At 38.3% G+C, this 15466-nt stretch overlaps 1 protein-coding gene across 10 annotated transcripts in view; it reads right to left on the minus strand.

The window, feature by feature from the left end:
* PAM (peptidylglycine alpha-amidating monooxygenase) overlaps positions 1 to 15466 on the minus strand; it is a 154415-nt gene that overhangs the window by 48814 nt on the left and 90135 nt on the right. For all 10 annotated transcript variants that reach the window (XM_052779057.1, XM_052779056.1, XM_052779055.1 and 7 more), the window contains 2 exons: positions 8833 to 8918; positions 7047 to 7130 (listed from right to left, as the gene is read on the minus strand). In XM_052779057.1, coding sequence (XP_052635017.1) covers positions 7047 to 7130; positions 8833 to 8918 — 170 coding nt within the window. The remainder of the gene's footprint in view (positions 1 to 7046; positions 7131 to 8832; positions 8919 to 15466) is intronic.

Consider the following 15466-nt stretch of genomic DNA (forward strand, 5'->3'; position numbering starts at 1 on the left):
GGAAAAGAAGTAAAACTCGTGGGTTGAAATAAGAACGGTTTAATAAAACAGAAAAGAAGAAACTAATAATGATAATGATAACACTAATAAAATGACAACAGCAATAATAAAAGGATTGGAATGTGCAAATGATGCGCAGTGCAATTGCTCACCACCTGCCGACCGACACCCAGCCAGTCCCCCGAGGGGCGAATCCCCGCCCCCCCCCCCCCCCAGTTCCTATACTGGATGGGACGTCACATGGTATGGAATACACCGTTGGCCAGTTTGGGTCAGGTGCCCCGGCTGTGTCCTGTGCCAACTTCTTGTGCCCCTCCAGCTTTCTCACTGGCTGGGCATGAGAAGCTGAGAGATCCTTGACTTTAGACTAAACACTACTGAGCAACAACTGAAAACATCAGTGTGATCAACATTCTTCTCATACTGAACTCAAAACATAGCACTGTACCAGCTACTAGGAAGACAGTTAACTCTATCCCAGCTGAAACTAGGACAAATGGTAATTCCAAGTTTAGCTGCCAATAAATGCTTAAATTAGTTAAAAAGAATCACCTATGCTACTCCTGTTAACCATTTCTTCTAAGAGAAATACTTCAAATACTAGAAATACTCACAGTTTGTCAAATGAAACACTCATAACTGAAGAGAAGCCAAATTATCCTACACAGAAACATTCTCTTTCTGTAGGCTGATTTTGATAAAACTTCCAATGAGAGTCTGACAGGCTTCCTGCCAGTCTGTCTGTCCAGATCTACAATCCTGAATTCATTAGTTACATATATGGTGATCTGCCACAGAAGTTGAGACTTCTAGGGCTTCCTAGATACTTAAAATTCTGTGGTTTTTTACTCAGAATTAGAAAAATAAACACTGTTCAAAACCTATTTTCTTTGCACTCCAGGTACATGGATTATAAATTATAGAACACACTGTTCAAACTGTTTATTTAGCTTCTTCATTGCTCTGTTTCTAATATTTAATTGGAACAGTATAGCACTCGTACGTGGCTACTAAAATACTTAAAAGCTTTCACTCTAACAGAGTGGTGCTATTTATGAACCTTCAAACCCCCTGTTATTTCAAAGTCAGCCCTTTGATTTGTACCAGAAACTCCACATATGGTCTCAGGATTGGTTTTGCCTCATTAAAGATAAGAAGTAGCCTCAAAGCTGGAGCACAGCCTCTGAGCAAGGCAATTCCAAAGCTAATGCCCACTGGGAATTACCTTTGTAGAAGTTATATTTAAAAAGACAAAGACATGCAGCATAAAAATGAACTTGAAGCCTTGGTAAAGAAAGAGACAAATTCAGTATGTTGCATTCAGTATTGATACCTAATATTTGATACGTAAAAGAACACTAGCTGAATTTGTTTTTTTCATGAGAGTCAAAGTGCTTGCTCTTGCAGATTTGTTCACTCATCCAAAAACAATTCAGCAACATGCTCTTTAAAAGTCAAGTAACAGGCAGAATGAAACTCTACCTTTATTCAGTTTGTGAAAAACAAAATGCAAGCACAGACTCCCCAGTGCCATCTTCACAACTTACTTTCCAAATAGAAAAGAGACGAACAATTGTTGATCCTGGTCCAGTATAAATTTTTTAACAAATAAATACCTTGTAAAGGTCACAGATGACTGATTTGCTAAAAGGGTATCATAATGTATCATAAACATGAACATCTGGGAATATGCAAAATTAATGTTATTCAAGACACCAATGTTAAGCCTTCTGGTTATCAAAGAGAAGCACACTGAATGCAGTGTTCAAATAAGAGTAGAATTCAAATGACAGCTTACAATTCACAGTGTTATGAAGAAAACAGTTATTTTTAAGACATCTACCAGCTTGGTGGCCAAAATTAATTACTCTCCCCAACTAAAAAAAACCCCAAACAAACCCAACACTAAGAAACCCACACGCCCCTCACAAAAGCAGGTACATCTGTGATATTACATGTGATGTGTGTAACATAATTCTTGTAGGAAATGATAGCGGGAAGAAATAAATCTATTCTCATTGAAGAAGTGGGGGTTAGGAGAAGGAGCTGAGAACGCAAGTATTATGCATGCCTTGTGCAAGAAAAGAGAGGGAACAAGAAAGGGAATGAGAAAGGAGCCAAAGTTGAACAAAAATTAAAGAATTCCCCCAAAGTTTGCTCCAAGCATACTGACAAAAATTATTAATTGCTTCAAAAAATGCAACAGTTACACACATAGAAAATGACAGAATATCATTACCTTTCATACAGAACAAGTTAAAAGAGATTATTATTAATAACTTTTAATTACATTGATTCTTGGGGTTAACATCTATCTTCTCTTATGTGCTGGAAAGGACAAAGATAATAGTATGGTCAGTTAAAAACAACATTAGTCTTCGTTTATAGGGAGGGCAGGAAAAAAGAAATTCTAGCGATTGGAAAAAAAACCCACATCTTTTTAAATCAGATCTGAAGGCACTTATATGGAAGAATAAATCGAGAACAGTGTGACAACTGCATTGCATATCCCTACAGCCCAACTTGAAAGTTGACTGGGTGCCTTTATAGATCTACAGATGGCTAGATTTACTTTTATTTGAATCTGAACCCTAAACACTTATGAATGTATAAAAAAGACAAATTTCTGATAACTTTTTACTTGTTACGTAACTGTATATACTATCAACCGTAACTCCAAATTAATTTTTGCTTTTAAATATAAAAGGTGAAGAAAGTAAAATACAGCAATTACTATTTTTCTAAGATGGTTCTTTGCACATACCCCCAATTTTTTTGTAGAATTTATTTTTGGTTTTCCAGCTTATTTTTTAATTATGTGTATTTTAGACAAGATACAATAAGTTTTATTTTGATACCTGAGCATAAAGTGCACATCTAAATATGAATACTTAGCTCTGGATTATAGCTAAGGAGGAAAGGAAAGCAGAATTAGTTTAATAACCAGTTAATGAAATGAAGAAATATCCTTTTTACAAAGAGTTGAAAATGAGAGTTGATAAATTTTAACTATGACATTTTTTCCCCCCAAATTGGTAGGAAGTAGAACTGGGTGCTAATACATAAATAATTACTACCTCAAGCCAAATATTTTATATTTGCAATGACTTGTAAGTCAGAAAATTAAACTCTGAACAGTGCTTCTGAATCTTTGATGTGCTACTGAAAGCATGAGTTAACTGACTGTATTTCTTCATTTGTCCTCTGTTCCGAATTGCAACAACTGCAGGCGCTTACATATAACTCTAATGACTGTATTCTTATACTTTGACAAGACACAGTTATCAACAGACATCTCATTCATACAGAAAAGCTGCCTTTACATCATTCCTGAAGTTTAAAAATACCTGTAAGACTGGTCGAAGGTTATGCGTTGAATATCCTTGAACACCAGAATCAAAGTTTAGGACATTTAAATTATTAGGAGATTTAAATTATATTTTTCTCTACTGGAATTTTCACAGGCAGACTACACTGAAAACATTTTTTTCTCACAAAACCAGCAGAAAAGGTAGATTATTTTTCACTTTAAAAATAAGATATCAGACTACCTAGTAAAAGGCACTGAAATAAAACAGAGGGCATTCTGTCATACTCTTTTAACTGCTGAAACAGTATATGACACTAGTATCATCTCCCAAATTATAGTCCTATCAGTTCACCCTTCTTAAACTTTCATAATTTTGCAGGCTTGTATCTATGACATTGGTTATTCTAAGTCCTGCACAGATTTCTAGACAAAAAATAAGGAAGTCTGCTGCAGGGAGCATGTTGGTGTAAAATTAAGTTTTAATTTCAGGTGCTAATTTATTTCACTATGGTTTCTCTAAGTGGGCAAGTGGATTTTTTCAGTAGAAGCTTTGACTACCAAGTTAATTTACTAATAAAAATTCTGAACACATCCTCAACTAATGTGCAATGGAGGTTATGGATCTCATTTGTTTCTTTTTTTTTTTTTAATAACTACCTACACATAAATTATACTTAAAAGTGAAAATGAACAGTAAGAACTCTCACTGTCCCCAAGCAATAATGAAGAGCAGGCTCTTAACTAACATGCTTTCTTTAGAGGTTTGTAACTTTAATTATTTGTGATTTTAGCAGGCGAAGAATCTCACGGGCTGTACAGGTCCATCTGAACTGTCTCACGAAAATCAATTCTTTCAACTTCAGTTGTGCACATCTGCATATGTGCTCCATTTTAACAGTGCTGGCACACTCAGTTTATTCCTTCCTCCTCCTCCTCCTCCTCCTCAGTTACCATTATTGCCATTATGCTACATTATATCTTCATGTCATGGTAGAAACCATACCTTCAGCTTCAGTGCTGCTGAAAATATTGGATGAGCATTGCCCAAACCTTTCCAGAGGTGTACAGAAGAGAGGCTGCATGACAGTGGGAAGCTGCCAGCTACAGGGTAACTTCTCTGTTCAAAACCAAGTACAACCTGTGGATCATTTACCATGGTACCACAGAAGGATTCAGAGGCCATGGGCATAGCTCAAACTATTGATGTAATACATATTCCACCCTTAATTTTTTGCTATTATTCAGCTTACTTCCCCATTCTTCTTTCAAGTCCAACATTTTGATTATCATTTAGCCCATGAGGAACTTCACATTCTTGTTTAAATCCTATGCAGTAATGTATCGCAGCCAAGTACCAAGAGAATGATGACCCACAGGTTTTTTGTTCTTAAAGGCCAGAGAGGCCTTAACCCAAGAACTCCATACAGGAGATGATTCACAGAGCAAAAATAAGAATTGATGCATCTCAAGGGTGTCAGAACAAGACATTTCAGGTTTAAAGAACAAAGTACAACATGAAATACAAATAAATAAAAAAATTAATTTTGTCCCTAAAAATCTCAGATCACCAGTATTTCCACGTGCATTAATGAAGTCCAAATCTCATTAAACCAAGCTTATAATGTATGGGCTGGATTAGCAGACAGTAAGGTGGATTGAAAACTGGCTGAATGGTCAGGCCCAGAGCGTGGTGATCAGTGGTGTGAAGTCCAGTTGGAGGATGGCAACAGGTAATGTAGCCCAGGGGTCAATACTGGGTCCAGTCCTGTTAAACATCTTCATTAACGAGCTGGATGATAGGGCAGACTGTATCCTCAGCAAGTTTGCTGATGAGGACTGTCATGGTTTAATCCCAGCCAGCAACTAAACACCACGCAGCCACTCACTCACTCCCCCCCACCCAGTGGGATGGGGGAGAAAATCGGGAAAAGAAGCAAAACCCGTGGGTTGAGACAAGAATGGTTTAATGGAACAGAAAAGAAGAAACTAATAATGTTTCCCAGCTGAAACCAGGACAACACCAGGTTGGGGGGAGTGGCTGATACACCAGAGGGTCATGCTGCCATCCAGAGGGACCTCAACAGGCTGGAGAAATGGCCTAACAGCAACCTCACGGAGTTCAACAAGGGGAAGGAAGTGCGAAGTCCTGCACCTGGAGAGGAACAACCCCAGCCACCAGTACATGCTGGGGGCCACCCAGCTGGAAAGCAGCTTGGCAGAAAAGGCCTCGGAGGTCCTTGTGAACACCAGGCTGAACATGAGCCAGCAATGTGCCCTTGCTGCAAAGAAGGCTAATGGTATCCTCGGCTGTGTTAGACAAAGTTGTCCTGGTTTCAGCTGGGATAGAGTTAACTGTCTTCCTAGTAGCTGGTACAGTGCTATGTTTTGAGTTCAGTATGAGAAGAATGTTGATAACACTGATGTTTTCAGTTGTTGCTCAGTAGTGTTTAGACTAAAGTCAAGGATTTTTCAGCTTCTCATGCCCAGCCAGTGAGAAAAGCTGGAGGGGCACAAGAAGTTGGCACAGGACACAGCCAGGGCACCTGACCCAAAGTGGCCAACGGGGTATTCCATACTATGTGACATCACATCTAGTTTATAAACTGCGGGGAGTGGGGGCAGGGGGAATCGCCTCTTGGGGATTAACTGGGTGTCGATCGGCGGGTGGTGAGCAATCACACTGTGCACCATTTCTATATTCCAATCCTTTTATTATTACTGTTGTCATTTTATTAGTGTTATCACTATCATAATTAGTTTCTTCTTTTCTGTTCTATTAAACCATTCTTATCTCAACCCACGAATTTTACTTCTTTTCCTGATTTTCTGCCCCATCCCACTGGGTGGGGGGGAGTGAGTGAGCGGCTGCGTGGTGCTTAGTTGCTGGCTGGGGTTAAACCACAACATGGAGCCAGGCTGTTTTCAGTGGTGCCCAGTGACAGGTCGAGAGGCAACGGGCACAAACTGAAACACAGGAGGTTCCGTCTGAACATCAGGAAACACCTTCACTGTGAAGGTGACTGAGGACTGGCACAGGTTGCCCGGAGAGGTTGTAGAGTCTCCATCCTTGGAGATATGCAACAGCTGCCTGGACATGGTTCTGGACAACCAGCTGTAGGTGGCCCTGCTTGAGCAGGGGCAGATGGACCAGATAACCTCCAGAGGTCCCTTCCAATCTCAACCATTCTGCGATTCTATGAAACACTCCCTGACAACAACAAGCATATTGCCATGCTTGAAGTGAGTGGTTAATCTTTTTTTTTTTTTTTTTAATATGAAAAGACACTGTCTCCACTAGTTACAACTTTTTCCAAACACAGTTCCTGTGATTGACTGACCAGTGCATGTCATCTTTCACACCACCTATTCAAGTAAGGTGACAGGTTAAGGGTGTTCACAGGTATTCATTTCAACTTTCCTAAAGAACACACTGAATTATACAGGGAAAAACAAGCTTCTTCCTACACTTAAATTTATTCATCTGTTTCTTCATTACTTTAAGTAATTTGCTTTACATTTTTGGAAGAAAAGAAATCCGTTCACCTTTCAAACATTTATAGAGATAAAGCAAGTTTACAAACAAGTCAAGTTAACATACATAGTTTATTACAAATATGCTCACTGATCTTTACCTTTGTGAGTGGCACTAACAGCAAAATTTTTTTCTACAGGTAATGTAAATACTTTTGATGCTGTAACTGATAAAACTTACAGAACAAATTTCCAAAATACATACCTCTAAATGCACTGATATCCCCATAGTGTACCTGGAGCACAAAAAATCTGCCACCTGTTTCTCCTCCAACTCTGAATCCAACACCTAAGAGAAGGAAAATGCATTGTTTTCAGAAACAATAAAATGTAAGATGGTTCATCACTGCCAACCATATCTAAGAATACAAATCACTGTAATGATGTAGAGTGAAGGGGTAGAAAATTTCAGAGACACTAATGTCCTGAAAACTGGGAAAACCACCATCACAACACATGTTCCCAAACAGACTAAGAAGCTAGGACCACAATTTAGTTATTAATGAACAGATATCTGCATTCAGCAGAGAATTCTCTCAATCCAAGAATATTAATACAGATTTTATATATATATACATAACTATATTAAAAAAAATTAGAAAAATCAAGTTTTACCAGCCTTGTAGGATTTGGTAAACTTTAATTTCTCATACAACCTGTGAATGATACAAACTGATTAACACTGACTTACTAAGAACACACTGAGAATGAAAAGATAAAAAGATCTGCAGTAAAATATTTTGAGATGTAAATTAATACTGTATGCAGAAAAAATCTCGTGGAATTTATGAAGCTACATTACTTGTTGACAGAAGTAAGCACAGGCACGGATGAAAATGGAAGAATTTGAAATAATTTGAAATAATGAAATGGCAAAATATCACCATCACCAAAAGGGATTTCTCTAAACCAGTTCTACAATGAACACTCTTCAAAAGAAGAGAGAAAGCAATTTCTTCCTATTCGGTCAGTGAATCCCACTAGATTAAACACTGCCCACAGCAAAGCCTTCTTATAAATGGCACTGCAGCCTCTCTGTGCACAAATGTAGTATCATTATGAACCCTCTCCACAAACCTTGTATTTATGAACAGCTTAGAGCCAAGAAAATTATTACTAGCTGGGGTTTAACAGCAAAGCAAATACCAGGCTTCCATAGAATCCTTCAAACAATGTTTTTTTAAACTTGACATTCTGATAATGAAATCGAATAACATTCATGCTGATAAGTGTGTGAATGGATTATTAAAAATAAACCTCTTCCTGATACTGTGCACTGCTCTTGGTTTTGAAAGGAGGCAGTAAAAGATAAAAGAAAAAATTTTTAGAATTCCAGGTATTTTCAGATTGAGGCTGTATAGATGGTAGGTATTTCTAGGACCCTTAGTGGTTATTAGAAAGAACCACTTCTCCCTGTATTCCAGACATACCACTCCAAGTATCTTAGTAAATTTTGACTGAATTCAGTGAAGTAATCTATCATACAAGAAAATGGGTATATAAGCATCTTATTCAACTACATCAAAGTACTGAAAAATGAAAAGCACATAAAATTGTCAAGTACACTTAAGACACAGAAAAAAATCAGTGTTTACACTGAACTTGTTTGTGCTTTCCCAAACACACAAAAATATTTTAATGCGGTTTGTGTGCTACTGAAAGATATATAAATAGTAACATGCAGTAGGAAATGCAAGTTTAATGCTATATAAAAATAAAGCATTATATTATGACCATCATCTCTCCCTTAGCCTTTTTTCCCCTCTACTGAAACCCATAATGTTATAGCAAACAGGATGACAAAAAACCCCCAAGTATATTAGCTAGCATAATATATTCATAGTTATGAGGTTGATGTTTATACAGTTTCCATCAACTAGACATAATAAAAATATTATAGGAAGTTCCTAGACATGCCAGGTGCTTCATTCCACATCCTCTTCTCTCCCTTGCCCCTGTACAGAAGGAACTTCACATTAAAGGCACAATACCTTTGGGTAACCTGGTGGGTGGAGCATTTCTTGCCCAAGCATACAAAATGTTAGATTTGTCTTTGCATGTTCCTTCATCACAGTCCCTAAAAATATGAGGAAAGAAAACAAAAGGGAATATAATTTTTTAATTCTGAAATCAGAAAAGGGCAGGTGAATTACATCCAAACCCACTAATTTTAAGATCTGTGAAGATGTTTTTGGATGTATGTTGATTAAACACAGTTCTTTTAATGCTTTCCTGGGTATCTTTAGATCCTCCATCTTCTTTTTTTTTCTCCTCCCTCTGCCTTAAGATAGTGTTAGGCAAACAGGGTCAAAACCATAGACAGTTCTGATAGTCCCTGCCAGCCTAGTAGCCAGAAATGAAAAAAATAAAGGAACCTTTTGTGAGAATGAACCATATGAAAATTTCTAGCATTATTAGCTCAAGGGCCACAGAATGACAATGGCTGCCATATTTACACAGAGGGACAGGACTCATGTGCAAAGCAGAAAAAACCCAGAAGACATCAAAGCTTTAAGTCAAAACTGATAGTTAATGTAAAAACCGTTGACAAAAAAAAGGTGACAGGAAGCTGTATATGAACCAGCACGTAAGAGGCACTCATATGCTTCCCTGTACTTAATGCAAGCTCACTGCTTGAAGTTAATTTTTATTCCACTGCACAATTTTTTGGTTTTTTTTTTTTATAAACAGAAAAATCACACACACCAAAAAAAACCCCCGAGGAAAAAAGAAACAAAAAAGAAGTGTTTGCCAAGTTACAGACCACAAACAGGTCACAAATACTTACAATAACTGATCTCTAGAGTTGTCCTTAGTCTGTGCAGCTAACACCTTGCCAGCAACACTAAGGGTGGAGTGTGAAAGACTCCCAAAGACTGTTAAGCTCTAGATACCTTGAATCCACAAGAACTGATAAACTCAGGGCATAGACACTACCAAATCTGTAAAAGGCCAGACACAGTTGTACAGACAGTACAATGTACCTGGACCACATCCAAGAGGGCACTGACAGCTATATGTGGATGTAGGCTACAGGATGATATACACGGATAAACAGAGTCCTGCTGAGGGGCTTTCCAAACACCCACCTAGAAGCCACTTCTCCATCTCGATCCTCTGTTAAGGAAAAGGGTTATTTACAGACTGTATTTGTATGTTCTTCAGTGGCAAAGCATTGCAGCACTGAGCACAGAATGTAGAAGTCATTCCACAGGTGCAGCATACATGGGTATGACTTTTAGAAAGCCTCAACCTGAAACTATTCAGACTACATCAACTAATCCAAGCCAGATGCAATGAAGGTTGATACCCATGCCAGGTTTTCAATTCAAAACAACCAGCCCCTTCTCTGTTTATTACTGCTGGTAAAATGAGACCTGGGAAAACATTTGTACACATAAAGCACAGTTTCAGTCACCTCAAATACTGGGGAAAATAGTCTCACACAGTGTGAGGAAGAGTATAAAAGCATAAAAGACCAGGACTTTTAGCAGATGCAGGCTGTTGAGGATGCCTGAGCCATATGTGCCACCTCTCAGAACAAATGATGATGATGCTTTCGAGGCTGCTCTCCCAGAGATAACCAGTTCTTCCTGCATGTAGGGAAAACCACCTCAGCGGGACGTTACACGTTTCTGTGAACCCAGAGAGCCCTACTGCAACATAGCTGCTGTGTTTTCTTCTGACAAAAAGCATTGCCATAATCATCAGACTACCAAGAGAAAAGGGAACATGCCACTTCTTGCTTTGCATTAATTTTGCTCATAACACATGTTTCTAGACCTTCACAACTACTAGTTTGGTCACCTCCCCCTTCAAACATTCCCCAATGGACAAGCAAAACTTATTTCAGGATAAGTGAAATGTTTCACCCCTAACAATTCATACAGCTGCAGGTAAAAGCTGTGCAGGTTTCAACTGCTACAATCTAAAAAAACCAGAAGACTTCAGGGATCTAACCAGGTATTGAGCTGAGTTTGGAAATGTGTTGAAGAGATTGGTTAGGAGGAACAACAGCAGAAACCACAGCACAGTTGCAGCTTCACTACCACACTCTGGGCCACATAGCCTTCATTTATACAACGGTACTTTTTAGAACCACATTAGCTTGGTAACAAAAACTGCATAGGCTGTTCTAAACTTTCCTCCTGAGATGCTGGCCGATGGAGGGAGAAGACTGCAGGGGAGAAAGATGAAATACACACATTGCTCTCTCATTATGCTTAAAAAATGGTCAACCCTCTCATTTAGCCATCAATGCTGATCTTGAAACATTGAGTTTTCAGAAAAAAACAATCCTAGAGGAGATTACAAAGAAGAGTTAAGATAACTCATGGAACAGATTTAAAAGCAGAAAGCTAGTAAAAAGTATAAATTTACAAACAACAAAAAAAATTTAACCCATCACTGAAATTCATAGCTTCTTTACATGCAAAAAATCATGAGATTCTGAATAGAATGAGTAGCACAGAATACCTTAAAAATGGACTATCACTGCATACTATACAGTACTGTACTAACAACTAATTTTGACTGTGGTCAAAATTTGGGGGTGAGAGGGGGAGGGGAGGGTGTGGAAATAGAGCTTACTGACTGCTGCTCAGATCTTTGTTTTTTGTAAACTCTCCTGGACTTTCGAAAGGCATTATTCTCCATCTTCAGCAAGCTCAGGAGCTGAGTTTTTTAATGGCACTGGGGTTTTGACTAATTACCTGGACCAGAAGCAAAATATTTCACTATGTCAGCAAGCCCAGTATTTGGGTATCCTTTTAGGATATTTGCATTGTTTAGGAAAAAATAATTTTTTACATTTCTTTCTCTATTACACTATACTCCTTGATTCTAACCAAGACTTGTGAAAAAAGATAATTGAGGTGATTGAGTAAGAAAAAAGATCATTTTTTGTTCTTGAGCTGAATGGTGCAGAACATTCTGCGGCAGTGACAATGGTAAGAAACTATACTCAGGAATACATATCTTTATATTGTTCCCACTCTCTCCTAAGCAGTGAAATACAAGTATTTCACTGAACCAGTCTTGACATCTTTTGCAACCTTTACTGAACTATTGATGTCAAAAGCTTCCAGAACCATGCTCTCCTGCCAACAGAAGCAGCTAGTCTGACAGAGGAATTACTGGGTGGTGATCTACAACCTGTACTTAACACATTTGTTTAGATTAGGTAAGTATTTAAAGTTGCCCAGCCTGATCCCGAAATAAAAGCCATGACTACTGAATCATCTCATTCACGGGAGCTCATTTCAGTGTCAGGTTTGACATAGTGTGAGACCTGTCTTGCTAGGCGACTCAGAAGTTCTGAGTAATTCAACATCTTCTTTTAAATCATTCAAGTGTGTTCTTGACTATCTTTGGAGAATCTGAACTTCTGATGAATCAGCTCAGGCATGCTACTTCGATTTCAGCACAGTTTATCAGGTCAGGCAAAACTTCCTGTCATAGTGGCTGAACTGCTTTTAGGGCTAATTATAAACAAGAAACAGAAGCAGCTACACCTTTTTTTGGTGCACTGAACAAAACCTGAGCAAACGAGCCTTGGGAGCCTACTTTATTTCTGTGGAAAGGCCTGGGTATTTCAAAAAGGGAGAAACACCTGTGCACCCCTTTAGCATTTGTTCAGATAAAGATTCCACCATGTTGCAGTGAACATGTCACTGCAGCACCAGCACAGGTCCCACACCGTTAGACAGCCCTTCAGAAGCCAGGGGCATTTGCATGAATAGCATCACATCACCAGAAAAGCCAGCAGGCCAGAGTGGCGACACAGATTTTGGCTCAGCACTTGCTATGGCCACAGGACAGCTAATCCAGAGTTTTCTGGATGCTGTATCTTCCCCTCTCCCATTCATCCACACTCAAAACTGGCCTGAATAAAACTTCAAGCCTCAGGAAAATGAAATTTGTCCTTGCATTCTGAATGCTCCTAAAGCACTATTTTTTCCATAATACACCTAATCCACATCATGGTGGTATGAAAAATAGCTCTTGACATGGTATTTTTAATGTTCTTGCAACTGATTACAAACCATCTAACTAATGTTGCCCAGAATTTTGATGAAGAAACTACAATAAAGCAAAAAATCAATGTAGTATGCCTTAATTGAATAAAAACTGGCTATGTCAAAATGTTGACCATGTAAACAATAAGGGAAGGATCCTTGCTAAACAAGTCTTTTAGTGGTGTCCTCAAATATTAGTTCTCAACCAACCGTTCTTTCCCCTAGTAGATGGAAGACCAAGTGAAGTCATCACTTAATAGTCTGCAGGTAACAAAAAGAATAACAAATAACAAAAAACAAAATAAAAACAAAACCCAAAGATGTTTCATCATTAATACACAGTCACCAGAATTACTTTAACAAAATTAGTTCTAATGGCTCGAAGCCTCTAGCACATTTAAACTAGTAGGAAAATGCTTTTAAACTATACGTACTCTCTGCAATGACTTACAAAATGTGCAACAGTTTCTACACATCTGGACATTTAATTGAACATATTTACAACACATTTATAGATATACACATATATATGTATACACACACATATATGTCTATACACATATATACTACACTAATTATATACACACACAGATACATAGTAAACAGGCATTTATACAAGCTTATGTGTCAAACAGGCACAAATATATCTGTCTAAAGCCTGTTCTATGTAGAGCAGATGTGATCGTCTTTCTAGCCTTGCAGATAGCCATGGGCAGAGCAAGATGAAACGCTGCAAACTGTTGCAACAACAGGGATGTGAAATGATGAGACACTGAATGAAGAGTTTTTATTTTAAGAATGTAAAGCAAATACTAGACCTCAGAAACTACACATGAAAAAAAAGCAAGATTTAATCAAAACCTGCATATGAAAAATCAGAAATATCAGATTTAAATACAACACTAATGTATTGGGTTTGGCTGTGATGGAGTTAATTTTCCTTATAGCAGCCCCCATAGTGCTGTGCTTTGTATTGGTAGCTAGAAAGGTGTTGATAAAACACCAGTGTTTTGGCTACTGCTGAGCAGTGCTGGCACAGCATCAAGGCTGTCTCTCCAACATTCTCCCCTCACCAGTAGGCTGGGGGTAGGCAAGATCCTGGGAGGGGACATAGCCAGGACAGCTGACCCAAACTGACCAAAGGGATATTCCATACCAAGTGACATCTGCTCAGCAATAAAAGCTAAGAGAAAGGAGGAGGAGAGGAGGGCATTCATTATTATGACTTCTGTCTTCTGGAGCAACCACTATGTGTACTGAAGCCCTACTTTCCGGCAAGTGGCTGGACACCGCCTGCTGATGGGAAGTAGAGAATAAATCTTTTGTTCTCCTTCACTTCTGCACACAGCCTTTGCTTTCACTTTATTAAACTACCTTTATCTTGACCCATAAGTTTTATTCCATCTTATTTTCTTTCCTCCCCACCCTGCTGAGGAGGGGAGTGATAGAGCGGCTTGGTGGGCACCTGGCATCCAGCCAAGGTCAACTCACCACAACTAATTACATCTTCATCATTTGACAGCTACCTGATGAGTTTTCTGCCGGGCAATCGTTCTTCTCCAGGAAGTGATGGTACAGCCGGGGAGCTCAAACAACCTGAACCCTAGTCTCATACCTAGGACTTGAGTCTGATTCGGCTTTGAAGAACTTCATGACTTTCCAGCTTTTGATCCATCTCTTCATATTTGAAAGCTTAGGAACTATACATTTCACCTACATCTTCAGAACATCAGCTAGATGTGACTTAAGCATCATCTCGTGACTTCATCTCAATGCAAGCACCTGACCAATCTATAACAATATAATTCTTTCATGTACGGATTATTTCAAGGCTCTAATAAAACTACTGCCTGACATGAAAACAAAACGTACTACAAGTAAAATCTACTCAGTTTTAAATAGGACACTCAAGATGTAAACTGGTTTTAACAGGCCACAATGGGAACAGTTTTATGTTTGTATATTTTTCCCATTAAACTATTCAAAAAATATATTCTAACATATAAGATACAATAAAAAGAACAGAAAAGCTGTCTGCTGGGAAAAGAAATCAATAGAAATTCTGTGCTTTCACAGTTTTACTTTTATCTGAACTTTTTAAGCACCTGCTTTTCTTGCAAGACAAGATTACAACATTTTCAGTATTAGAACTGTTGGTTGATAGGTAGAAGGGAGATAAACCTTCTGATGAAAGTTTGTTGTATGTTTAAAATATTAATCAAATCATCACCCAAAAACATGCAGAGATTATTCCAAATATTAAATTCATATTTTTAGTGGAAAATATATTATACTATGTTATTAGCTCTAAATTCCAGCTCTAGTTACCTTTTTGGTAAATACTTAAATAGTGATCACACAACCCTATCAGAAAATCTGTATTAAAATTGTTCCACATATCAGAATAAGTCATATAAGCTTTGCAGTGTCAGCAAAACTACCTTACCTGTTCTCTCTTGAAAACCTGGAGAAAACTTGCAAAATTACTGACAGACCATTAACTTCCACCCACCTTCACATTCTCTTTACTTTGGCTCCCCACACCTGTTTTAGTGGCATTGAGAGCTTCCCTCTGCCCTTACTGCTTAGGCATTTTGCAGGGCAAGTC

Source organism: Harpia harpyja, chromosome Z, assembly GCF_026419915.1.
Source record: "Harpia harpyja isolate bHarHar1 chromosome Z, bHarHar1 primary haplotype, whole genome shotgun sequence".
NCBI classification, from domain to species: Eukaryota; Metazoa; Chordata; class Aves; order Accipitriformes; family Accipitridae; genus Harpia; species Harpia harpyja.